We start from the raw sequence: 26160 nt of genomic DNA, 5'->3' as shown, positions 1-26160 counted from the left end.
GGAATATGTCACAGCAGTGCATTGCATCTCTGCTGCGTATAGGGCTGCGTAGACGGTGACACAGACCAATCAGAGTGCCTATGATGACCCCTGTCCACGGTCAAAAGTGCCCACAAACCGTATGCGAGTGTCAGAACCAAACCTTGGAGCAGTGGAAGAAGGTTGTCTGGTCCGATGAGTCTCGTTTTCTTTTACATCACGTGGACGGCATTGTACATGTGTGCCATTTAACTGCGGAAGTGATGGCTTGATGTATATATGTTTTTTAGCTGTATATATACATTAAAATTTTAGTTAATGCATTAGCTTACATTAAATAATGGGAGCTTTTTGTAAATTGTTACTAAAAAAATTGTGTATAAAAAATATTTACTCAGAAATTGCTATTCCAATAACTGTAGCAGAGTAATGTATGTAATGTTTTAAGTTTCTTGAACACCAATCAGAAAAACCTTCCTTTCACAAACACAGGAATCTCATCAGACACTTTCCGCTTTATGCAGTTTATGTGGTTTCAAGTACGTCTCAGTCCGAGGATGAATCTGTCTCTTACTGATGGAGGGATGAAACGCAATCCCGCGGGTCCTCAGACGTGAGGAAACATTGCACAAGTTTCTCTCTTCCGGAGTGCATCATGGATAAACCCTCTCCGGCTTTTCCAATCCCACAGGAGTCTGAGGGAAATAGACGGCCCGTGTTACTGTAAAACTAAATGAACACATTGATTTATTTCCACTCTGAAGTGGGACTGGGGCTCATGGGAATGACGTGCCAGATAACACACACACACACGCTTGTTCACAGTGTGGAGGAACTGGAAACACGTCTCGTGTTGTTGAGACCAGGCTCCATATCTGTGATGGGATCAGGTAGTCCTCTGTACAGAAGGTGAACTCACCTCGTGTTATCGGCACACACCCTATCACGCTGTGTTTGGATGTGAGAAATCGAGTCTGCAGCAGGTGCCGTGTGTGTTGTCAGCTGTGTGTTACTGTGTTTTTTTTGGTTGCAAACTTCGACTCTGTTTCAGTTTCATGCGCTTTAGAAGAGTTTGGACCGTAAGCCATATTCGGACTGGATTTATATTATATGATTTATATGATGGTTTCATCTGTCATTTTTCAAAATAATGATTCCAAAGGTTTTTTTTGTTTTTTTTGCAGCAATGACATATAGAAGCATTTTGGTTTTTCTAAAGAACTTTTCAGTGATTTTTTCTTAAAAATGGTTGCAAATGGTTGCACTTTTAAAAATAAAGGGCTTTTTCACAGCGATGCCATAGGAGAACTTTTTTTTTCTTAGTGTAAAGAACATTTTAATAATCCAAAGAACCTTTTTTCCACTTTAAAGAGGACCTATTATGTCCCTTTTCACAAGATGTAATATAAGTCTCTGGTGTCCCCAGAATGTGTCTGTGAGGTTTCAGTGCAAAATATCCCATAGATCATTTATTATAGCTTGTCAAATTGTCCCCTATTTAGGTGTGAGCAAAAACACGCCATTTTTGTGTGTGTCCTTTTAAATTAAAATGAGCTGCTGCTCCCGGCCCACTTTCCAAAAGAGGGCGGAGCTTTAACAGTTCACGCTTCGGTTGCTCAGCAACAACAAAGCTGGAGAATTTCACGCAGCCAAAATGAGGATTGTCAGTAACGGTGTTCAGCCTTACATTGTTCAAACCGGAGTCGACACTGATGGAGAGACTCAGGAAGAAGTTACAACTTTTAGAATGAAACTGGACGTTACTGAACGGTTAGTGGATAAATGTATGTAATTGCTGTGGAGTTGATTCAACTCATCGACTAGCATGTGCCGTCATGTTAATCTTTTGTGCAAATCCAGTTGAATTGACCCTCGTTTGTGAAGCAGTCTGGTGTAAAATGGCGACATAGTAACAACACTCTACTACAACAACTCTTCCTCAATTCTAAAGCAGCCCAACATGGCCTCACCCCCTTTGTTGTGTGTTTTGCCATGGAGCAAAATCTAAACGGCTAATTTTTTCATATGCTTGCACAGAAAGGCTTACCGAAACAAAGTTACTGGGTTCATGTTTTCTGGGTTGGTAGATGCACCGGGGACCCGATTATAGCATATAAACATGGAAAAGTCAGAATTTCATGATATATCCCCTTCAAAGAACCTTTTGTTTAGTGGAAAGGTTCCTTTGATGTTAAAGGTTCTTCATGGAACCATCGATGCCAATGAAGAACTTTTATATTTACAAACTCTGAGTTCATGTGCTGGTAAACGTTACAGGGTCTTTTACCCCTTCTATAAAATGTCCTGCAAAAATAACCAGTGATAAAAGCATTTTTTTGTTGAAGTTACTGAACTAGATAAAAGATTTCAAAGACATATTTAGCTAAATCCATTATGTGATTGGTCAGTTACATGAGATGCAGAATCACTTACCAAAATTACTAAAACAAATAGAAATTAAAAAAAAAAGAAGAAGCTGAAAATACAAAAATAAAACGAATTCAAAATAATAATAAGTAATAATAATACTAAAATAACACTGGATGGCAATCCGATAAACATTACAGATGTAATCTAGAAAAATCAACATTTGATGAGCTGATCTTTGTAATTATGGAGGAGAATTGATTAGTTGTTTTGTGTATTTATAAACAGATTAAGTGAGTTTACAGTATGCTAACGATGTTTGTAGAGACATGGATGATTTCCTCTGCTTAATGAATCTCTTGAGTTTTAGATGTGCATCTACCATATCCGGTTACTGCAGAAACCACACACATCCGTCTCACCCTCTCATGTGTGCTTGTTTAGTAAGTTATTTTGGTTTAGTGATCATTTAGTGGTTTATGGATTGAATTAAGTTGCTGGTGACAGTGCTTTCATTTGTTGCACTTGCACGCAGAAGCTAGTTTTCATAGTTTCAGATTTACCATATCATTTGTCACAAAAGCAAAAAATCGTTTAATCATACTCTCTTTGGCTGTATCGAGTTATTTTGCTCAAGTTTCATTTTTACTAGAGCAAAGTGCATTGGCCAGACAAGTAAAGAAACAAGCTTGATACACAAACAAACACTTTGGCTCTCTCCCAGTAAACACATCTGATTCACTCTGAATCACACACAAACACAGCAGGGATTGATCATGAAAACAGAAAAACTGCATGACTGTATTGTGTTCAAATTCAACACACAAATGCACCAAGGTTAGACCTCACTTTAAATAATGTGATTTATTACAGTTTTTGCAAAACCCTCTAAACTGTATCATATTTGATACATAATTTTATAAGGCCTCCAAATGATCAACATGATCAAAAGTTTGCTGAAAATTTTTGCTTCTGTTGCACACAATCTACTACAGTCCATCTGTCATCTGATTGATAGTTTATACTTTTCTAGCAAGTAAAAGGCCTTATATAGTAGTTATATAATAGTTATACAATAGTTCAAGATGAACATTTACTGGACTGAAGCTACTTAGATTTACTTGATTATCATACATAATTTTTAGAAAAATCATGTTAAAATGTGAGTATCAAATATGATCATCAGGCTTTTTTGAGGAAGGGTCATCTCTCAATCATCATTGGATTGCATTATATGTTTTCAAACTACATAGCTTTGATCATAAAACTAAGCATATAGAGTGATATAGATATAGAGTGACGACTGATATTTATATGCATTTTATGTAAGTAGTCTGCTATATTTTATATATGTTATAAAGATCTTATTGATTTACATTACAAGCTATCAGAATTTCATCCATATAAATATCAGCATCTGCACCAAATTGCATATTTTTGCTCAGTTTGGGCCTCTAAAATTAGGTTTTTTTTTTCTTTCATATTCTCACTATATCAGACTATGTGAGCCATAACAGCATTATGTATCAAATATGATGCTCAACAAAAAACATATGCAGCCTTTTTTTTTTTTTTTTTTAGTTTTTTTTTTTGTCTAAAGGTTCAATAAACTGTTCCATAAAAAAAAAAAAAATCTGACTATTATTTCATACCTCGAGCTTAACAAGGTTAAAAGCTGTTAAATTCATCTTGAGGCATGTTTTAAACTATTTTTAACTGGACATGCAACACTTGCGCTGTGAGGTGCTAAAAACCAGAGAGACATCCTGAAAAAGCCAAACGATGTCTGTTTGATTCACGTCTGCACATACCAACAATTAAAAAAAAAATACACAGATGGAATTCGCTCCGTCCTCTTAAAACCCCCGAGTACTCGCTTTATTTATCCGTCATGAACTTCAGAAGTCAAACTGACAAAACTGCACATCCCTAATAAACACAGGTCCCGTTGGTGGCATTAAGCACGTTTCAGCACTCTCTCCTCCTGGTTTTTGTGCTCCGGTGGGACTTGTAAACTTTACACAGGCCATTATGTTCTTTCTGATGATGCTGTAAAGTTTACGCATCAGATGGTGCCGCTGGCAGCTGCTTGTACAGTTTGAACCTCACTGAGTCTTTCTGTTTTTTTTGGTATGCTTCAGTAGGAGACAGCCTTGGGCTTTGTTCTGAGCTATCAGACAACACCAGATGAGAAATCTAGGGAAACAGAGAGAGAGAGAGAGAGAGAGAGAGACGGTGTGTACGCTTTTAGAAAATCTAATGTGTGTGAGTTGTTAACCTCTAGACCCCTCATTACTGCATTTCCCACAATCCTTTGGCTTTCAGCCCTGCCAGTAAGAGTGTTTGTGGTCTTTCACCTTGAGTATTGTAATACCTGGATAAAGGAATCCGTTAGCATTCCTGTACATCTCAGCTTTGCTCACAGGGTTTCAGATGTTCAGCTGTCAAGACATTACCGCACTCTAACGCTGATTTTAACGGTAAAAGACTAAAAATGCTACGTAACAATAACGGTTTAGTGGCATTGATACTATTATAGTTTTTTTTTTTTTTTTTTGTATTTTCTGTTTTCATTTTAATTTTAAAGTTTTAGTAAATTTGTTTTTGTTTTTTTTTTACATTTTTATTAGTTATTTTTTAAATATATGTGCATAGGTTTTGTTAATTTTTGTTTCAGCTTTAGTTGTTTTAGTACATCAAATTAAACTAAATGAAAATGAGAAATGTTGCTTTGAAAACTAGCTAAGTAAAATATGTTTTTATTTTATTTCAGTTCAATTTAAGTAATGAAAACTTTGATTAATTTTAGTTAACTATTAACTCTTGCTTACTATATACAGTGAAAAACTAATAGAGCTACATTTCATGTAATTTTACAGTAAAAATACTGTTAAATATTGTCACGATCACCGTCTGCTCCTGTCACTTCCCGGACTACATTCCCCATAATCCTCTCTGCCAATCACCTGCACTCACTCCACCAATCACTACACTAATCACCACACCCAGCTGCAGCTCATTACCAGGACTATAAAGGACTGTCACACACACCACCTCACCGCGAAGTCTTGATTACCCCTGTAACAATTCTGAGCGTTTATTCCATGTCTGCCTATCTGTTCTTGATCCTGTCTGGTTACCCATTTTTGATTCCTTGCTGCATACCCTTGGACTGTGTATTGTTTCCTGGACTGTGAACGCTTTCTGCCTGCCTTGATCTACTGCCTGCACCCTGACCACGATTCTGTCCGTCCCCTGCTGTTCCTGTTTGCTCCTGTTCGACCCTGTCTGTACGACCACTCTAACTTTAATAAAAGCTTGCAAATGGATCTTACCATGAGTCCCGATTCGTTACAAATATACAATTCTTGAAAGTGAAAAAGAGCAAATTATCTTATAATTTACAGTGAAAAGCCATAAAATGACATTCACATAATTCTCTGCAATTCTCTGACAGCTCACATTTGATGGTTTTATTGAAATAACAGTTGCTTCTTAGTATTTTTCTAATCTGTTATGTACATTAAGATTTTATGTTATGTCTTATGTTGTTAAATGAATGTGTGTTACCATGATGGTGTTTTGTATTTGTGTGCATGACAGCGTGCACCTTTTATATATTAGTATTTACCTCAGCTTGTGGAAAAGCTACATTCTCTTCAGCGCCTGTGTTTTTAAGGTTGTCATCAGTATATTATAAAAGAAAAAAAAAATGAATTTTAGTGTTGTCACGGTACCAAAATTCCAGTAGTCGGTACCGATACCATGAAAATTTTACGGTTCTCGGTACCAATTTCAGTACAACAGCAAAATCTGTTGGAACTATTTTATTTAGCCTATTTTAAAAACATTAAACATGATTTGGAGTGTGTGTGTATGTTTGTGTGTGTATATACATAGGCTACCTCAATTAAATACATTTGAAATAAATATAACAAAAATAAATAAATAAATGCTCAAACATCCATTTTGTACTGTTGAAAAAAACAGCATATGCTGGTAAGGTAGGTTTTGAAGCTGGTATGCTGGTTTGAGCTGGTTTATGCTGGTCCTAAACTGGTCCTAAGCTGGTCCTGGACCAGCATGGACCAGCATAAACCAGCTCAAACCAGCATACCAGCTTCAAAACCTACCTTACCAGCATATGCTGTTTTTTTCAACAGGGGTTACAGATGTGCGTGTTTATTTGAGCTATTCCGTCAGTGAAACACACTACAGCCTGTAAATAAATATTGGTAAATTATGGTAACCTGAATAATAAAGTTCAATATTATTTCAAAAAACATTTGTTTTTTATTTCCACACAAAGATGCGTCATATAGCCAGTGTCCTGTTATTATAGTCTCTGATATAGCCGCTTTGTGCTTTGAGAGGGATGAAGGACACGAGCAGGAACGAGACCATTTCTCTTTAATAATATCTTCGTGTTATCTCCTGATGTTACAACCAACTGACACTTGTTGTAAAAGGTCTGAAGAGCGTGTTTTATCCTCCGCAGGGGCAAGACATTCAGGCTATGTTTGATTTTGCGCTGTCAGAGAAAACGAAAGTAAAAATCACCAGCGTGTGTGAAACGCGCTATACAAATAAACTTGACCCACCTTATAAAGTCTAATAACAAGCACAAACTGTGTTCAATAGAAATTGACGTGCAAAAAAAAGGTTTCTGTCCTGTGGTGTTTTTTCTACTTTACCACAGTAAAGAATGCGAATAGCCTATAGGCCTAAGGGAACGAAAGGAAGAAATGTTTATAATCCCCTGCGTGAGTGAAGATTTGGGAAAAGAAACAGAGATTCCATGTCCAGTGGAATAACTAATGGAATATTGTTAAATTCTCTGATAATCAGGTGACCAGATCGCGATTCGCAAAACAGAATACAAAACTTAAATTTATGCACTCATGTACCTCTCATTCGGCATGAACCAAAATGTTTCCATGGCTGCGATGTCACATTTAACTGCTAACCTATTATTTCTTTTGTAAACAAAACGTTGTGCTTCACTCGTGTCATATTCAAGTAAATACTAGCACAGCCCTATCAGTGGGTACCGAATATAACCCGAATCTCGGTACTAGCGTACTACAGAAATGCTGGTATCGTCACATTTTCAAAATTTCAGTACCGACTTGGTACCGAAGTACCGGTACTTTTGACAACACTACTGAATTTTGTAGTTTGGTATGTTAGAAACAATGAGAAAAGAAAGGAAAAAGCGGAGCACATGAGGGGAGCTGGACTGATGGGTTGTGATGTTTGTGATAGATTAGCATATCAAACACAGTCAAGTGTGACTCTGAGTTTGACAGTATTTAGATGGATTTTCAAAGAAGTAATAGAGTTAGTTAAACCATGAGCAATTAACATTCAAATGACCAAAACAGTGTTGATACAGAGAAATTAAAAATTAATTGAAATGAAAAATTGCCTCTTCAAATCGATGCGGATGCTTTGAATGCAAATGCATGTCGTTTTAATTTCTTTTACTTGCACTTTTTTCCCTCTTCTTCATTCTGTTTGCGCTCACGCTCCAAAATAGAATTGAAAGTTTGGATAAGTGCTTTAGTGTAATTAGGGCAGGATTTGAGAGACTGAGTGATTTTCTCAAATGAATGTTGTTGGGTTTGGTTTAAAGAGGCGAATGCTGTCTGAATGAAGGATAGGTTTAAATTTTTATAATTTGGTTACCATTCTCAGATCCATCAAATAACATGTTGATGCATCTTAAAGCTCTCATTAACCACTGATAACATTAAACACTAACGTAATCTCATTAATATTTATTTGTATGATATAAAAACTAATGTCAAGTTAATGTTGTGAAATCAAAGAACCTAGACTAGTGATTACAAGTAGCAAATAAACGTAAACTAAAGGCTATTTAAAAAAAGAGCTGAACTATTCGATACAACTTGCATCAATATATAAAAGAAAACTGAGCTAATAAAGCCATTTTAAGTGGCATTACACAAATAAATCTATTTAATTGTAAATACAATTAAGGCAGCTAAGATTGTTGGAAATAAAACATAAATTACACATTTAAGTGTTTATTTTATGACAGTTTATCTATTTGTGTATTAAGATTTCAGTTATAATACATATCTGTGAGTGCAAGGCTGTGAGTTTTTTTCTTTTTCACTGATTCAAATATCTCCTCTTCAGCAGCTTTACATACACCAAACATTACAAATTTATTTTCTGGAAATGTATGCAAATCATTGCATATTTAAATAGACAATTCCTCATTTTCATATTTAAATAACATTTCAGAAAACTTGTAATACAAAACAATTGTCTGAATGTAGTGTGATTAATAAACTGGGGAAAGTATGGTGTTATCGATTAGTTAAAAATTTGACTCTATTTACCTGCCTTGAATTGCATGAATTCAGTTTTCTGTGAACGTAAACGCAGGGTTTGTAGTGTTTTGCGCATCAAAAGTAAATAACTGTATGTGTGATAGAAATACAGGTACAACAAACACATGCACACGCAGAGACACTCCATAGTGTTGTTGTTGTTGTGTGTGTTTGTCCAAGTTTGCCGCTGTAAGTGCCGCCTCTATGTTTAAGATCTTAATAATGATTTATTGTGTTTATTCCAAACATTTTATCAGCCGCTGGAACATAAGCAGTTTGGTGAAAGACCTCAGAGCTGAAGTATTTATTAATAATGATCATATCTTTATCTCTAAGATGTGTGTGTGTATGTCGCTGTTATTGCTTTCTTCCTCTGTTGTACTCGGCGACTGTAATGCCTTCAGAATTACACGTCTTCTCTCATAATATCCTGTGTTGCTTCACACATGAAGTATCACACAGGGTGTGTGTTTTTGTATGGATGCATGTTTGTGTTTGTGTGTGTGTTGTTGTCCCAGCTGGATCCAGCATTGAAATCTCAGTAAATGTGTGTTTCTCATTGATTGATGTTTCATTAGCTTGAATTAATCTTGAGCTTGAAGTTTGATTGAGTTGAAAACCAGATGATGAATTATCCGTGTGTATTCAGGTCATGCTTCATAGTTTGGTGTATTTATCATGGTTTACAATGTTTTGTAATACACATTTCAGCACTATCACACTCCCATTCATGCTGTTGAATGTCATCACATCTGTGAATCTGCTGTAATCATGAGACCAACAGCTCGATTGTCATTATGATATTTCTTTAATGCAACAATAAAGAAAAAACAGACGTTAAAATTGAGTACCTTGCATTTTACGTTCACTCTGTCTTTTTATTTCACATCTGTGTTCCAGCGCTGTGTTACTGACTCTATGCTAATGATGTGCTCCTTAGTGAAACACGATATGCAATGTGTAAATTGAGTAAATTATACTTCCTCGTTAAATCTCCAAACATTTTTTTTTTTTTTTTTATAGTCAATTTATAATTTAAATGTTTCTTGATAATTTGGTCACTGGTAACCTGATCATCTCTTTTTTTTTCTCTTTTTCTCTTTCTGCTGTCTCAAGGAGGTTGAGGTAAGTTAAATAGTCTAGCTTTTTTATAAGATTTCTCATATAGCAATATGCACTTTACTCTTTCTCTCTCTCTTTTTAATACTTCAACAGCAATGCATTAAGTTGATCAAAAATGACAGTTAAAAATTATATAATTCTTGAGCAGCAAATCAGCATATTAGAATGATTTCTGAAGAATCATGCAGCAGTTTTTAAAATAATTTTTAAATGTAATAGTATTTCACAATATAATTTTTGATTAAATACAGTTTTGGTGAGCAGAAGAGAAACCCAAACTTTTGAATGATATTGTGTGTATATATATTCAGCAAAAAAGAAAGAAAATTCATTATACTATATTTTAAAGATAATTATGCAAAATCAAAATAAGTTTTACATATCTTTATTGGAAAGGGTTTAAACTAGTGTAAAATTTGTCAGCTATTTTTAAATTTAGTCTTAGTCTTAGTCCTGTGTCAAATGTAACTTTTAGTTATTGTCATATTTAGTCAACCTTGTCTTGTTTTTGTTTAGTCAAGTTTTACTCAACTTAATGTCTGAGCATTTTAGTTTTAGTCAATGAAAACTTACACATTTCTGTCATTTTCGTCATACTGTATAATGGTTAAAATGATAAAAAATATATTATTTTGCTCAATTTTAATTAAAATGATTGTTGTCATTTGGGAAATTTATTTTTACATTTCATCAGAATTTGCTCTTTAACTCCCTGAGGTCTGAAAACGCGCTGGCGCGTTTTCAGGTTTTTTTTCACATTGCAGCAAAACAGACTTAAAATACTCCGTCATTTTTTGTCATAGAGACATAAGTAATATATCAATTGAAACTATAGAATATCTTCTTTTATTTGTATACACTCAGAGTAAAAACAAAATGTTGTGCTTTTTGCAAAATAAAGAAAACTAAAATGATGTATAATCTGTCCTCTCCCTCTGAACAAAGTTTAATCTGATAGTTCTCAGAAAATGAACTATAACTTAGTGACTACTAATCACAAAAAAAATAGACTTAGGTTTAAAGACATGTTGAAATGTCAGGTTTTAAATCATATAAGTCAAATCGAAAACAAAAATTCTGTGTTTATGTAATCTGTATGAAAAGAGACACATGTCAGAAATCCGTGATTCAGCTCATTATCCGCTAATGCGGCCACGCCCACGGAGCGAGCGCTATTCAGACGCAAATTCAGTCAATACATGCATACATCGTCTCAATCGTGTATGTATTGTCTTGAAAAGTGTTTATCTGTATGTAAAAGCCTGTATGTTAGCGACCTCTGGAAGACATGCCGTTAGTTCCTGGTTCTTCTTCTTCTTTAGAATAATTTGTGGACTAAATGTGCACAGAGAGCGCCCTCCGGTTGCAAGAATTAATTGAAAACACCATTCCTGAAATGTCCTCTTATTCTTTGGAATAAATTGTGGACTAAAGGTGTACAGAGCGCCCTCCGGCTACAAGTATGAATTGAAAACACCAGCGCTCATAGTGATAATGAATATAGAATAAATATAACTCTTCTGTATAGAAAATTGACATAAACATATGAGAATCCATCAATATTTCTCCAAATGTGAATGCTTTTAAACTAAAAGCCTATATTCAGACTCTTTGCATCACAGAAATACATTATATTTTAAAGAATATAATAGAATACCATTATTTTAAATTGAGCTGAGACATGATTACAGAGGTTTTTTTCACAGCCTACCTGACTGAAAGGCCTCATTAATATGCAGCACCATTAGAGGTTCTTTAAGCAATTCTTTTGTCTTCTCAGGTGTAAATGAGCCATTATTCATGATGATTCAAGCCTCCACGCATACTGTGTTTCTTGACAAAAAGTGTCTTACAAAAACTAAATCAATATATTGTGTTATATGAACAAGTAGGCATTATAATTTTTTACATAATTTTGAAGCAAAAACTCTAGTCTACAACCCCCAATACCCAGAAGTCTTGTAAACACAGATTTAATATATATTTTTGGCCTTATTTCAGTGACTTAATTTTTTTGTTTTTTCAATAACCACGCATAAACGTTATTCATTCAAAAACACAAACATGTACATACATGTTCCTCACATATTATGGTAGCCTAGTTTGTGCTGAATACAGTGTAATGACACTTTTTCCATTAATATGTTTATGAACAACTGAAAAAAGCACAAATGTCAGGGTATGTCAAAACTTCTCCAGGCCCCAAATCAGCCTCAGACTCCAGAGGGTTAATAAGTAAGCACAAATCAACAGAATATCGATTCATCTGCATGGTTTATTTTACCTTATCTAGTGTACAGATTTATTAAAGCCTATCAGTTATAAGCTAAATAAACACCACTAAACTTTAGATATACACTTGCCCTGTCTACATTATGAAAACTGTTAGCCTACACTTAAATATTATAACAGAGAAATTCCTAATAGCAATTCCAATAATTCCAAGTTGCATTAATGTTTCTCTATTAAAACAACAGCAAAAAAAAAAAAAAAAAAAAAAAACGTACATATTGCCACACAGAGGTTGAATAACATAAGTACAATCAGCAACCACAATCATAAACAATAAAATCGAGATCCATGACAGAACATTGTCACAGACTGACTTAATGACACTTTCATTTAAGCAGAATACCTCAAACGGAGATCGCTGAACTCCAGCTTACTTTTACAGCACTGTATGTCGGTGTTTTCAGATCAGGGTGAATCCGCAAAGAGCGCTTGCGAATGGTTGCCAGATTGCATAAAGCAAAAAGCTGAGCATGTATCCCGTTAACAGAAAAGCTCTGATTGGGGGATTTGAGCTCTTGGTATCTGGCAACCGCAAACATAAACGCTCGCCTAATAGAGTCTTGTACAGCAGGCTGAAATGTTTTGGCTCTTTTTTCAACAAAAATAATAAAAAAAAAAAGTTTTTGTTCTTTTAACTACATTTTAGTCTTAGTACTTTTTTCGTCAAAAATATTGCATGTTGATATAGTCACAGTTTTCGTTTAATGGCCTTATTATCGTCTCGTCATCGTCTCATCTTAGTCAGAGGAAAAAACTTCATTGACAAACATTTTCCATCGTAGATTTCGTTAACAAAATTAACACTAGTTTAAACAGTGTTTTTCATGCTTGTTCAATGATCCATGAATAATTAACAGTATACAGACAGTAGAAAATTAAGGTCACAGTAACTTAGGCCATTAAAAAGATCTTTCTACTGACTCCAGGAGAAAGAGGGCTAGGGTCCCTGATCACCTGCATGAACATGCCATAGTCCTGCTGCAGGAGACATGAGGACTGCAGATGTGACCAGATCAATAAACCGCAATATCCGCAACGCAAGGCGTCTGTGACAGTGCTACAGGGAGACATGAAGGACAGCTGATTGTCCTTGCAGTGCCAAACCACGTGTAATTGTGTCCCCCATAGTGTTCGAGAACTTGCAAGTGCCTTGTTGGAAGAGTAACTTCTCACAGCAAGAACTTGCAAATCTGGCTCAGTCCATGAAGATGAGATGTGCTGTAGCACTTAAAGCAGTTGTTGGGCTCACCACATACTGACTGCTACTTTTGTTATTGACCCCTGTTCTGTTCAGGGACTCATTATTCAATTTCTGTTTCGTCAAATGTCTCAAATTTGTTTAGTTTATGTCTCAATTGTTGAATCTTTTCATGTTCATACAAATATTTACACAAAGAAATTTGCAACCCCAAATCAAGAAAAGTTGGGACATTTGGTAAAATGCAATAAAATCAAGAATCTGTGATTTGTTAATTCTCTTGAACTTTTATTTAACTGACAAAAATACAAAGAAAAGATTTTCATAGTTTTGACTGACTGACTTAATATTAGTATTTAGTAGTGGTTAAACGGATTGTTGTTGATCCGTGATCCGTACGGACCAAGCCCCGTGGTTCGGCACGCATGTGATTCGTGGATCAGTTGCAAGTTTAACCTTAATAGAGTGAAATGTTATCGTTTGCACGTGTCTTGTCTTGCTAATTCACACATTAAATAGATATAAAACCATTCAAGCCCTAGAAGTGGCAAAAGAGGATTTAATTCAGTGTGCCCACGCGCATAACCTGATATTGCGGAGTTCAACATGTTCCTGGGTCAACATTTTTGTTGATCCTGGAACAACACTCAAATCAGATTTGAGGGACAAGTTTACAGATTATGTCAAGTTTAGGCTTAAAATCATGAATTGGTGCTTCTACATCAGTGTTATTCATCTATCATTTCCTTCTGATTTTTGGGATAACTTATGGGTAGGGTTAGGTTTAGGGGTAGGAATAGGGTTAAGACTAAATTCTCAGACTAGAATCAACAAAATATGTTGACCCAGGAATGCATCTAACTCAGCAATATCAGGACGTGCATCACACGGCACGCTGTTATCGGTGCGCACAGACGCACATACATACAAGGCTTGCACTCGCACACACACACAGAGAGAGAGAGAGAGAGGCGCATTTCATATACAGTAGCTCACGAATTCCAAATTGATTTCTCTTTCGCGTCCTCAATGCACTTGGATGGACACATACACGCATTATGTCAGTCAAAATTTTGTGATCCGTTGAACCACTAGTATTTAGTGAATATAAACAAATTTGATTTTGATGGCTGTAACACACTCCAAAAAAGTTGGGACAGAGGCAAAATAATAGTGAAAGGATTACAGAATATCCAAGTTAAACGGTTTTGAAACAGTCCAGAATTAACTTGTAATAGGTGAGGGTATCGTGTTTGGGTATAAAAGAAGCATTCACCAAAGACTCAGTCTTTGCAAGCAATGATGGGTCATGCCTCACCACGTTGTGCCAAATTTCATGAGAGAATCGTCAAACAATTAAAAAAATCACATTTCTCAATACATAGTATTTAGGTCTTTCGCCATCTACCATACAAACTATTGTGAAAAGATTCAGGGAATTCAGAGAAATCTGTCTGTGTAGGGCAAGGCAGCAGAAGACCGCTGAATATGCGTGACCTGCAAGCCTTCAGATGGCATTACATGAGAAACCATCATGCTACTGTGTTAAATATAGCCACATGGGCTCAGGAGTACTTTGTCACTCAACACAATCTGCCGCTGCATCAAGAAATGCAACTGGAATCTCTGTTACACAAGGAGAAAGCTATACATCGATTCTATCCAGAGATGCTGCAGAGCTCTCTTGGCCCGAGCTCATCTCAGATGATCCAAAATAAATGCGGAAATGTGTGCTGTGGTCCACATTTCAGCTTGTTTTTGGGAAAAACTGACATCAAGTTCTCAGTCCCAAAGACGAAAGAGACCATGTAGACTTTCATCAGCGACAGGTGCAAAAGCATACATCTGTCATGGTATGGAGGTGCATCAGTGCAAACGGCATGGGTAAATCACATATGTGTGAAGTAGTCATTGATGTGGAGGTGTATATTGGGATTGTACAAAGACATACTGCCATGAAGATGACATCTTTCCTGGGAAGCAAGACAATGCCAGGCCTCATTCTGCACATGCTAAAACAGAGTGGTTTCTTAGGCACTCTACACTGTAGAACGGATGTGCTTGACTGGCCTGGCTGCAGTCCAGATCTGTCCCTTATTGAAAATGTATGGCCCATTATCAAAAAGGAGAATCAGACAACAACGACCACACACTGTTGAGCAGCTGTTTTGAATCGGGCGAGATTGGGCAAAAATTCCATTTGCAGAACTTTAACAATTAGTATCCTCAATTCCCAGACATTTAAAAAGTGTAATAAAAGGAAAGGTGATGTGACGCAGTGGTAAACATGCCTCTGTCCCAACTTTTTTGGAGTGTGTTGCAGCCATCAAAATCAAAATGTGTTTATATTTAAAAAATACACTTAAGTTGGTCAGTGAAGTTGATCTTTTCTTTGTACTTTTGTCAGTCAAATGAAGGTTCAAGAGAATTAACAAATCACAGATTCTTGATTTTATTGCGTTTTACAAAATGTCCCAACTTTTCTTGATTTGGGGTTGTAAAAAAAGCACACAAAAAAAATCTCTCTCTCTCTTTTTATATGCTAATTAAGACTATTATCTGCTCATTGGCTGTGAGGAAATAATGCATTCAAAGCATGTGATGTGTGTGTTTGTGTCATTGGGACTTTAGCTGTCAGCTTTACTGTGTTCGTCCGCTCTGTCCTGCTGATGTCCTCACTCGACATGACACACACACACACACACACACACACACACACACACACACACACACACAGACAGTCGTCTCTGAGTGTATGGCTGACCTGTCATGCCCGCGGGCTCTAAACTGTCACCGCAGAATAACATCAGAGCGCGAGCGTGAGTGAGGGAGTAAAGGGACGAGTGAGCAAACAGGAAGTGAAAGGAAAGCAGAGGAACAAACACGCAGCCAGAGTCAGTTAGTCTCCCGTGAAGTGTGAGACAGTTTCTGACTTTCTCAAACACACTCCAGCCGCGCTGTCTGTCTGCAGGGCAAACATGAGACGGATAATCTGACAGCAGATAACCACCAGCCTGCCCGCAACACTCACTTACGTAAACCACAGAGAGACAGAGAGAGATAAAATGAATTTGTGGACTGAATTCCTGTCTGTGATAGTTAGTTGTGCAGCAGGTGGTGTTGTGATGTGCGTGTGTTTGATAAACGTTCTCTAGCTCATCTATGCACCACAAAAACAGCTCTCACAAGCTGTTTTTTTTTCTGTGAAGCCACAATTAAAAATATATGAATGCCAGATAACAAAACAAAGCAAGTGTCTGTATCTGCAGGATCTTTTCTATTCACTAATGTTCACTTTTCTACATGTTTGAAGACTCAGCAGGTGCATCTCAATTTGCATTCTTATGCACCGTTTTGTAGTATAAATAGTGTGAGTAGTGTGTTCACACTGAAAATTTCAAATCGAAAAGTACACTTTAAATAACTGGATGATGAACTTAATTAAAGTGCCCCTATTATTCTTTTTCAAATAATACCTTTCATGCAGTGTGTAAAATAGCTGTTTGTAAATTTAAAAGGTCTGCAAAGTTTTAAAGATCAAAGTGCATGATAAATAAAGTTATTGTCTCCTAAAAGAAAGAATCAATTATGTACTGCCGAAACGAGTCGTCAGTAATTCCAGTCTTACTTCCTTAACATTCAATAATGTAGAAACAATTTGCATAATGCCAGCCTATGGTCTGCATCGACTGCCTGCGAAAAGCATCTACTTTGACCCGCCCTCGCCTCAAACACTGTATAGCTGTATGTGTCGAGAAGATGCTGTTTGCCTCTCTATACACATTCAAAGGATGAGGATGTAAAGAGTCTACATCCCTACCAGAAGCGTGCGATCTCTAAATGAACGGAGGCTTGTGGTACCATCACAGAGAGGCACAAAATCGCTCTCCAGAACATTTTTGTTCACTATTCCTTGTTCCAGTATTCAAAAGACAGCTGAAAACTCTATGCTTTCACTTCCTTTAATCCCTCCCTAGTGTATGCTACTCTAAGCATTGTCTGAAACTTGTATTATGAGCACTTCTTGCGTCTATTTGCCTCTTCACTATGAATCGCATGTGATTTTCCTCACTTGTAAGTCGCTATGGATAAAGTGTCATTTTACTGACGACTGCTTACAAGGTCAAGTTGGGATTTGCAAAACGCTTATCCATTAAAGATGGGACAGTACCCACTTTATTTGGACCATCTTGCACCTCTGAATCACATCACAATCACATATGTGACCCGCTCTGGTGAAATGAGTCGGAAGTCGCAACGTTCTATTTTAAGATATGGGCCGATAATGTGGAAAAACAATGAAAAAATCGATTTTTTTTTTTAAGATAATTTCAATTAACAGACTTTCAAAAATAATCTCCCAAAGTTTCGTAGTCCAGATAATTGAGTAAAGGTATTTAAATGGCTATTAAATTTGACATGGTTTTACTAAATTCGCTGGAAATGAACTTCTCAACTCCTCTCGTCACTTATGAGCATTTCCCGGTATCCCCTGAAACGTCACTATCTCTGCTCTCCAAATATGGTGTTACACGTTGTACAGAACCAATCAAAAAGCTTACAAAAGTGTAAACACACTGACATAAACGCTGATTTTTTATCAATGGGAAGCCCCGTTTCGACTGACAGGCACACGATTGGTCCAGCCATCCTCCTGTCGGACTAGCGCGCTGGTATCTCCGTTATGAATTTGTTAAGGGACTCGCACACTGGACGGAAAGCTCAGCGCAGCGCCACGTAGGGTGACCACCATCAAACAAACAAAATGTGGGACAATTACTAAGTTTGTGTGGGACAATGTGGGACATGTTACCAACACTAAAACACAACCTGAAGCTGTTATATAATGTCTATCTAACGTAATAACAACATTTGTGTTCTGCCTTTTAGCTGATAAAATTACTTTGTTCTTTAGTCGCTTCCAGAAAACACCATAACATCACAATATAACATAACATGTCTTTATTTTACATGTAATTTAAATTAAACATCACTGACCCTAATGGCAGCAGGCATCAAACTATTTTTGAATTAGGTGAATAGAAACTGGGGACATTTCCTATTGGAGTGGTCAAAATATAACCAAAATCTCATTTGTTATTATATATTTAAAAAAACAGGGACAATACATTTTTGAATGTTTTTGTTTTTAATTGTTGTTGGTTCCTTATAGGCTATTATTACATAAATAATTATGATTTAGTTTTATTATTAGGATTTTTGTTTTGGTTTTAATACACTTATTTTAATAGTAAACAAAACTGAACTGTATTGAACTGTCAAAGCAGTTTAAAACAATATGCCTGTTATAGGAAACCGAATTATGACTTTACAACAGCACATTACATTACAAAAATAAAACAACATAAATAGGCCTATAAGAAGATAAATATTTAACAGCATTTAACAAATATTTTTTAACATTATTGAATTTAATATTTTAATTTTCACAAGCTGTTTTTAGCTACTGTATACAGAAATTACACCTGTTTTAACTTATTGTTTTAAACAGTTCTGACCAAGTCCAACTCCGCTCCACATTTGGATTGACAGCCGTCACAACCTACTAGTGACCGTGTTTACTCCTTTCTTTTCAACCATTGGATAGGATTTAAAAAACGGCTGTTGTATTTGTGTAAGGCGGGATGTTACATTGGTCGAAGCGCTGTTTATATAGGTGAAAAACTACGCAGCAGAAAGAATAAATAAAATGCTTTCTTAAAAAGGCAAAAGAACGCATGCACGTAAATAAATATTATAATTAAAAACCACCAGACTGATGAAAATACGGGACATTTTCTCAATATGCGACGTGCGGGACAAGGAGTCAAAATGCTGTGCGGTACAACGCAAAGCGGGACGGGTGGTCACCCTAGCGCCACGTCTTTAAAATTCGAACGCATTGTTTTCTATCAGTGTACGCACACCGGCGGCGGCATTCGCCGCCTGTCCGTGGCGCCCAGAAAACAATAGAAAACAATGCGTTCGAATTTTAAGACATGTCGCGGCGCTGCGCGGCGCTGAGCTTCACGTCCGGTGTGCGAGCCCCTTTACACTGTTATTGTCAACTAGCCTACACAAAGATATGATTGCATAGGCTAGCATTATTTGTTCTCTCTTTGCTTGTCTCTCTGCCTCTCTCACTTTCTCTCTCTCTCTCTCTCTCTCTCTCTCTCTCTCTCTCTCTCTCTTTCTCACTCACACACACACACACACACACACACATGCACACACACGCACACGCACACGGATGTTGTGTTTTTGTGAATTGTGGGGACTTTCCATAGGCCGTAATGCATTTTATACTGTACAAACTGTATTTTCTATCCCCCTACACTACCCCTACCCCTAAACCTAACCATCACAGGAAACTGTGCACACTTTTACTTTCTCACAAAAACATCATTTAGTATCTTTATAAATCCATTTACATTGGATTTACATCCATTTACAAACTCTTTATATTACATTGTGGAGACATTTAATAGCTTTTATATATATAAAAATGTCTTTGGTCAAATTAAGCTGTAAAATAAATAGTTTATCCCTTTAAATGCAATGGATTTTGAAAGATATCAACAAAAAAATGGGCAAAAAACTTAAAAAGTGTTTTTCAATTGGAAAAAAGAGGGCAGACGACCATAATTCAAATGGGTATATCTTTAAAATGATTCAAGGTATGACTTTGACTAGGATATAATTTTAAAGCTTATTGTCTCATCTTTCCATTGATATGAAATCTCAATTTTGAAATTTGGGTCACTGTGACTCATTTTGCTGGATCAGGTCACATATTTTCTACTGAGTGTTCAAAGTTTGTTGATGGACATACACTTGTTAACACTCTGAGGTCTAAAAAACGCGCCGGCGCGTTTTGCAGTTTTTTTTTCACATTGCAGCAAAACAGACTTAAAATACTCCGTCATTTTTTGTCATAGAGACATAAGTAATATATCAATTGAAACTATAGAATATCTTCTTTTATTTGTATACACTCAGAGTAAAAACACAATGTTGTGCTTTTTGTAAAATAAAGAAAACTAAAATGATGCGTGATTTCTCCTCTCCCTCTGAACGAAGTCCAATCTGATAGTTCTCAGAAAATGAACTGTAACTTAGTGAATACTAATCACAGAAAAGTTAAACTTATGTCTAAAAAAACGTTAAGATGTCAGGTTTTAAATCATTTAAGTCAAATCGAAAACAAACCTTCTGTGTTTATGTAATCTGTATGAAAAGAGAGCCATGTCAGAAGTCCGTGATTCAGCTCATTATCTGCTAATGCGGCCACGCCCACGGAGCCAGCGCTATTCAGACGCAAATTCAGAGGCAATACATGCATTCATCGTCTCAATCGTGTATTTATTGTCTTGAAAAGTGTTTATCTGGATGTAAAAGTCATGGTTAGGGAGCTCTAGAAGACATGCAGTTTGTTCCTGTTTTCTTTTCTTCTATAGATGAATTTTAGATGAGTTTTTGTTTCTTTAGCGCCCTCCGGCTGCAGTATGAATTGGAAACTCTATTCATGGAATAGCCTCTTCTTCTTTTAGATGAATTTGTGGACTAAAAATGCACAGAGAGCGCCCTCCGACTTCAAGTATGAATTGAAAACACCAGCGCTCATAGTAATGACAATGAATATTAAATAAATATAACTTCTCTGTATAGAAAATTGACATAAGCATATGAGAATCCAATATTTCTCCAAATGTGCATGCTTTTAAACTAAAAGCCTATATTCAGACTCTTTGCATCACAGAAATACATTATATTTTAAAGTATAATATAAAACCATTACTTTATATTGTAATAATATTTTTCTGTATGTTTCATATATCATGATGAGCTTGAGACATCACAGAAGGTTTTTTTCACAGCCTACCTGACTGAAATGCCTCATTAATATGCAAGTCATTTCAGCTCATTACTATGCAATTCTTTTGTCTTCTCAGGTGAGAATGGCCCATTTTTCAGTGGTGATTCACGCCTCCATGCATACTGTGTTTCTTGGCAAAAAGTGTCTTACAAAAACTAAATCAATGTATTGTTTTATATGAAGGAGTAGGCAGCATAATTTTTACATAATTTTGAAGCAAAAACTCTAGTCTACAACCTCCAATACCCAAAAGTCTTGTGAACACAGATTTAATATACTTATTTTGGCCTTATTTCAGTGACTTAAGTTTTTTGTTTTTTCAGTAACCACGCATAAACATTATGCCTTCAAAAACACAAACATGTACATACATGTTCCTCACATATTATTGTAGCCTAGTTTGTGCTGAATACAGTGTAATGACACTTTTGTCATTTATATGTTTATGAACAACTGAAAAAAGCACAAATGTCAGAGCATGTCAAAACTTCTCCAGGCCCCAAATCAGCCTCAGACTCCAGAGGGTTAATGCTGATAAAGGCATCTCATAATGTACGACACAGTGAGTAAAAAGTTACCACTGAGAAATGTCCTGCTCAAGTCATTCTTGCAATGGAGGTTTGGGTTGAATAATTATAGTTCTTCCAATGTTTCATCATTTGACTTATGCTCCAATTGGTAATCGACACCATCGTTACTGTCTTTACAGTGCGTACAATCGCTGAGCTTTAGGAAGCCTTCGGAGCTGAAACTCAGATATCGCTCTATAAGCGGTAGACCAATCACAACAGACTGGGCAATCTGACCAATCAGACCAGAGGATGCTCACAGAAAGGAGGGTGTTTAGAGAGACAATCATCTGACGGGTCGTTTTCGAGACTTTGAGAAATGAGGTGATGTTCAATGTATAATATGAGAAAATGAAAGTGCTTTTTTGACCTCTGATGCATGTAAACCTGGTGTAGGAGACCTCCAAAACAAAATTAGCAACCTTTAAAATAGCATAATATGGGCTCTTTTACCTAAAAAAACAAAGTCTTGAATGTTGGACACTTAATGCACAGTCGCAGCTTTAATTACTTAGGTGGAAAGGGGGGGTAAGGTCCAACGGTTCGGCACGCATGTGATTTGCGGGTTAACTGCTAAATTTAACCATCATAGAGTGAAAGTTTATCATTTGGACGTGTTTTGTCTCGCCAATTAACACATTCAAACGATTTTATAAGTGGAAGAAGAGGCGAAAATCAGGACTCGTGAGCTGTTATCTGTGCGCACAGCCTTACACCCCCGAAATGTGTGCACGCAGAGAGAGAGAGAGAGACAGTCAGACAGCGCTCGAACACCGAATTAATTCCTCTTTCGTGTTTACTTGTGTTTGAACGGACACATACACACAAAATTATGTCAAAATACCTGTCTGAGCAAGTATTATCTCAGTTATGTCATAAGCGAACAGTTCGTGCTTTCCTTCTTAAAGTGACAGCAGCCTAATATTCTTACTGTTGTCTGTGTCATTAATGTTAGTAAAATAAAAAAAAAATTAAATAATCATTATCATCATCTACCATGTTCGAGGGAAAAGAAGATAGTGAGGAGAGCAGTCAGGAGGAAAGTGATGAGGACAGCTTTTAGGATAAGTGTGTCACGTAAAGTGTGAGTAACAAGCAACATCTCCAGGTGCTCTCTTGAAAACCAGACCAAAAAAGTTATGTACACCCCAGCTTATAAAATTTATACACTACACGTTTGAGTACATAGTTCATAAGTAGATAGTGTATAAGTGCATAGTGTAAAGTGTGTCATTTGGGACCCAATCAGCTGGTGTTTCTGTGATTGTTTTTTTTTTTTTTTTTTGTGGATGTATGAACACTCATTTGCTACATATACAAGACAAATGAGCACTAAAATATACATTTTGTTCAAATATTTGTTGTTAAACATTAAATTTACACAATTTTTTTTTTTATCAGTGGGTGTGTTTGTGCAGAACATTCTGATCTAAAACTTGAGCTTTTGTTTTTCTTTCTTAGCTTTAATTTAGTGATTTCAAACAGTTCTGCTGCTTTACAACTATGGACAAACAAGCTATACCATTTATATTGTAGTATTTGTATTAAAACATTTTTGGCATACTAATACAAAAGCAAAACAAAATAAATATTATCTAGATATCTAGAAAAGGTATCTAGAAAAAAAATCTAAAAAATTCTTCTTCTTCTTCAACATTTCTATTGGTTTAGGATTTCGAAACCCAACAATATTTTTATCAAAAGTTTTGATTGCAAAGTGAGTTTGTGCAACTTTGTTTACAATAAATGTCAAAATAATGATATTTTGTTATTTAATGCAATGACATTCAAGCATTAAGTCTTCAAATACTTTTTAGGTCTGTATATTCAGACATTATCTTGTGTTTGAAGGACACTGAATATTGAAGTAGCTATAACGTTAACGTGGTCAGAATGTAAATGAATGCGTAGCATGAATTGCATTAGTGTTTTGATTTACTCAGCACATTCAAATCTACTTCAGATGTAATTCTTATATTAAAAGGCATGTTTTTCTCATTTTAAAAATAATGGGAAAAGCAAAGCTGGGTGAGATTTTCTCTGCATAAACCATTAGCATGTATAATGTTTAAGTTTTGTGGCTATACTTTTAAAAAGGTCTGTAATTTAACATGTATTCCTGGTAGGGGTGTGCGATGTTGACATCTTGATATTTTCTGGGATTTGTTGATAATGATGATTTTGTTTGCTGAGTGTGTATTTTTTTTCTGGTACCTTGACTGGTTTAGGCCTGACGTCAACAAGCTTTTCATATTCTTCATATTTTATGCAATAGTCAGTTCCCAGCTGTGACAGAAATTAACTTTTTCATTTAGGAGTAATATTTGCCACCTGTCACACGTTGGCTTGACTTGATAATCCACAACAATGAGGATTCCCACATGGAAAAAACCTATATAAACATATATGTTTCAATATAGGTTTTGATATAGGTTTTTAATATATGTGACATATATAAAATTGTCCGTTTTCCTATATTATATGTACATATAATATAGGAAAACGGCCAATTTTATGTATGTCACATATATTAAAAACCTATATCAAAACCTATATTGAAACATATATGTTTATAGGTTTTTTCCATGTGGGTAGTTAAATTCCATAACATGCCAATTACATGTGATACCAATTTCACGTGTTCGCACATACATAAGTTCTTCATAATTTTTTTCGTTAATTCTTAGTTTTTGCCTTGATAATAGAAAATATGAGCTAGGCATCATGACTCATAAAATGAGATATGAGCTACAAAATAACCAGATCCTGCCATTAGCTATATAGAAGACATATCTTGTATGTATAGGGCTTATATGTGGATATGAAGAAGCAATACAGGAGACCTATATTTCCTGTATATGCACATATATGCACCTCAATTTTGCCTATATGTGGCATATATACGCATATATGCAGCATATATGCAGTATATATACGGCATATATGCAGCATATATGCAGTATATATACGCATATATGCAGCATATATATTATCATATATGTGCATATATGCAGCATATATGCAGTATATATACGCATATATGCAGCATATATATTATCATATATGTGCATATATGCAGCATATATGTGCATATACACTGCATATAGGTTTCATATATGCGCATATATCCACATATAGGTTCTTTCCATGTGGGTTGATGCAGATGAATGATGAAATAATATTTAATAAACACTACTAACCAAACAGAGATACATATCAGCATGCAACGTTAACACAAGACCAAGAATAGACAAAGACAGAGGGTTTAAATATACAATATGACAAGGGACTAAATGAAGGACAGGTGTAGGTGATTAAATGAGAGACAGGTATAGGTGATTTTGAAACCAGAATCATCAACAAAAAAGTCACAGAGAACCAGGAAATCCTGACACAACCTTAAGTTGATTTCCAGGAGCATGTTTGTGTTTATAAGAGCAATTATGCATCTTTTTTGTCAAATTCTTACATTTAATCAATAAACTCAATTAGAATATAATAAGACACTATAGGCTGTTACCAGTCAAATGAAATCAGTATTTAAAAAAATAATTTTTGTACAGAAGCTGCATCTAAAGCAACTTTAGATGTATTTACAGTCCAGTTACAATTGCATAAATGTATATGAATGTTTTTTTTTTTTTAAATTAAATATGAAATCATTTTAGTAAAAAATAAATGATTCTTTAAATATGAAAGTCTTAATGAGTGAGTGATTGAGTCATTCATTCAACCAATTCGTTCAAATGGCTGATTCATTCTGGAACGAAGCAAATGATGAAAATTTATGAATGAATCATTGAGTCATTGATTAGTTCAAACATGCTGATTCATTTGAGGATGAAACACCCACTGTGTGTTACTTGTAGATGCACAACAGTTCTGTTGTGGATTTGTATGGAATTATTTTCATAACTTCTTGTTCATTGAACTGTTATATAAAATCAATAACACATTGTGCTGATATTCAAGAAAAAACAGCATGCATACTTATGTGATATTCCTTAACAATATCAAATAAATCTTATACAGGGGCTTTTTTGTTTGTTTTTGTTTGTTTTTGCAAAGTAAGTGACACTTGATAATGTCAGCTTCTACATGTTAAAACAACAATTACAATATTATCATAGACGATACACATCGCACACCCCTAATTCTTATAAGTTCATCATCGTAAACACATTTTTGTTCATTTTTACAAACTGTTTTAATATCAACTTGTATTGAACCTGAAGCATTCATTCAAAAACAACTTGCAAAGGTCATCATTTCCACCGAGAGAAGTTTTACTGCTGTGTGGATAAAGGTTATTACAACGTCATTTCATTGTGAGAGTTTGCAGGTTAGAGAAGGTCTGCTAGCTTCTGCTTTGTCAGACAGTTTTGCAGAGGGTAA

At 35.6% G+C, this 26160-nt stretch overlaps 1 protein-coding gene across 5 annotated transcripts in view; it reads left to right on the top strand.

Annotated features, from left to right (window-relative positions):
• The window catches only part of spock1 (SPARC (osteonectin), cwcv and kazal like domains proteoglycan 1), a 218256-nt gene that overhangs the window by 101531 nt on the left and 90565 nt on the right, over positions 1-26160 (top strand). For 3 of the 5 annotated variants that reach the window (XM_048202739.1, XM_048202741.1, XM_048202744.1), the window contains one exon: positions 9825-9833. The exons of the other annotated variants lie outside the window; for them this stretch is intronic. In XM_048202739.1, coding sequence (XP_048058696.1) covers positions 9825-9833 — 9 coding nt within the window. The remainder of the gene's footprint in view (positions 1-9824; positions 9834-26160) is intronic. 5 annotated transcript variants of the gene reach the window in all.

This window comes from Megalobrama amblycephala, linkage group LG9 (genome assembly GCF_018812025.1).
Source record: "Megalobrama amblycephala isolate DHTTF-2021 linkage group LG9, ASM1881202v1, whole genome shotgun sequence".
Lineage (NCBI taxonomy): Eukaryota > Metazoa > Chordata > Actinopteri > Cypriniformes > Xenocyprididae > Megalobrama > Megalobrama amblycephala.
Note: the sequence above shows the minus strand (reverse complement) of the source record. Positions and strands in the feature narration are given on the sequence as shown.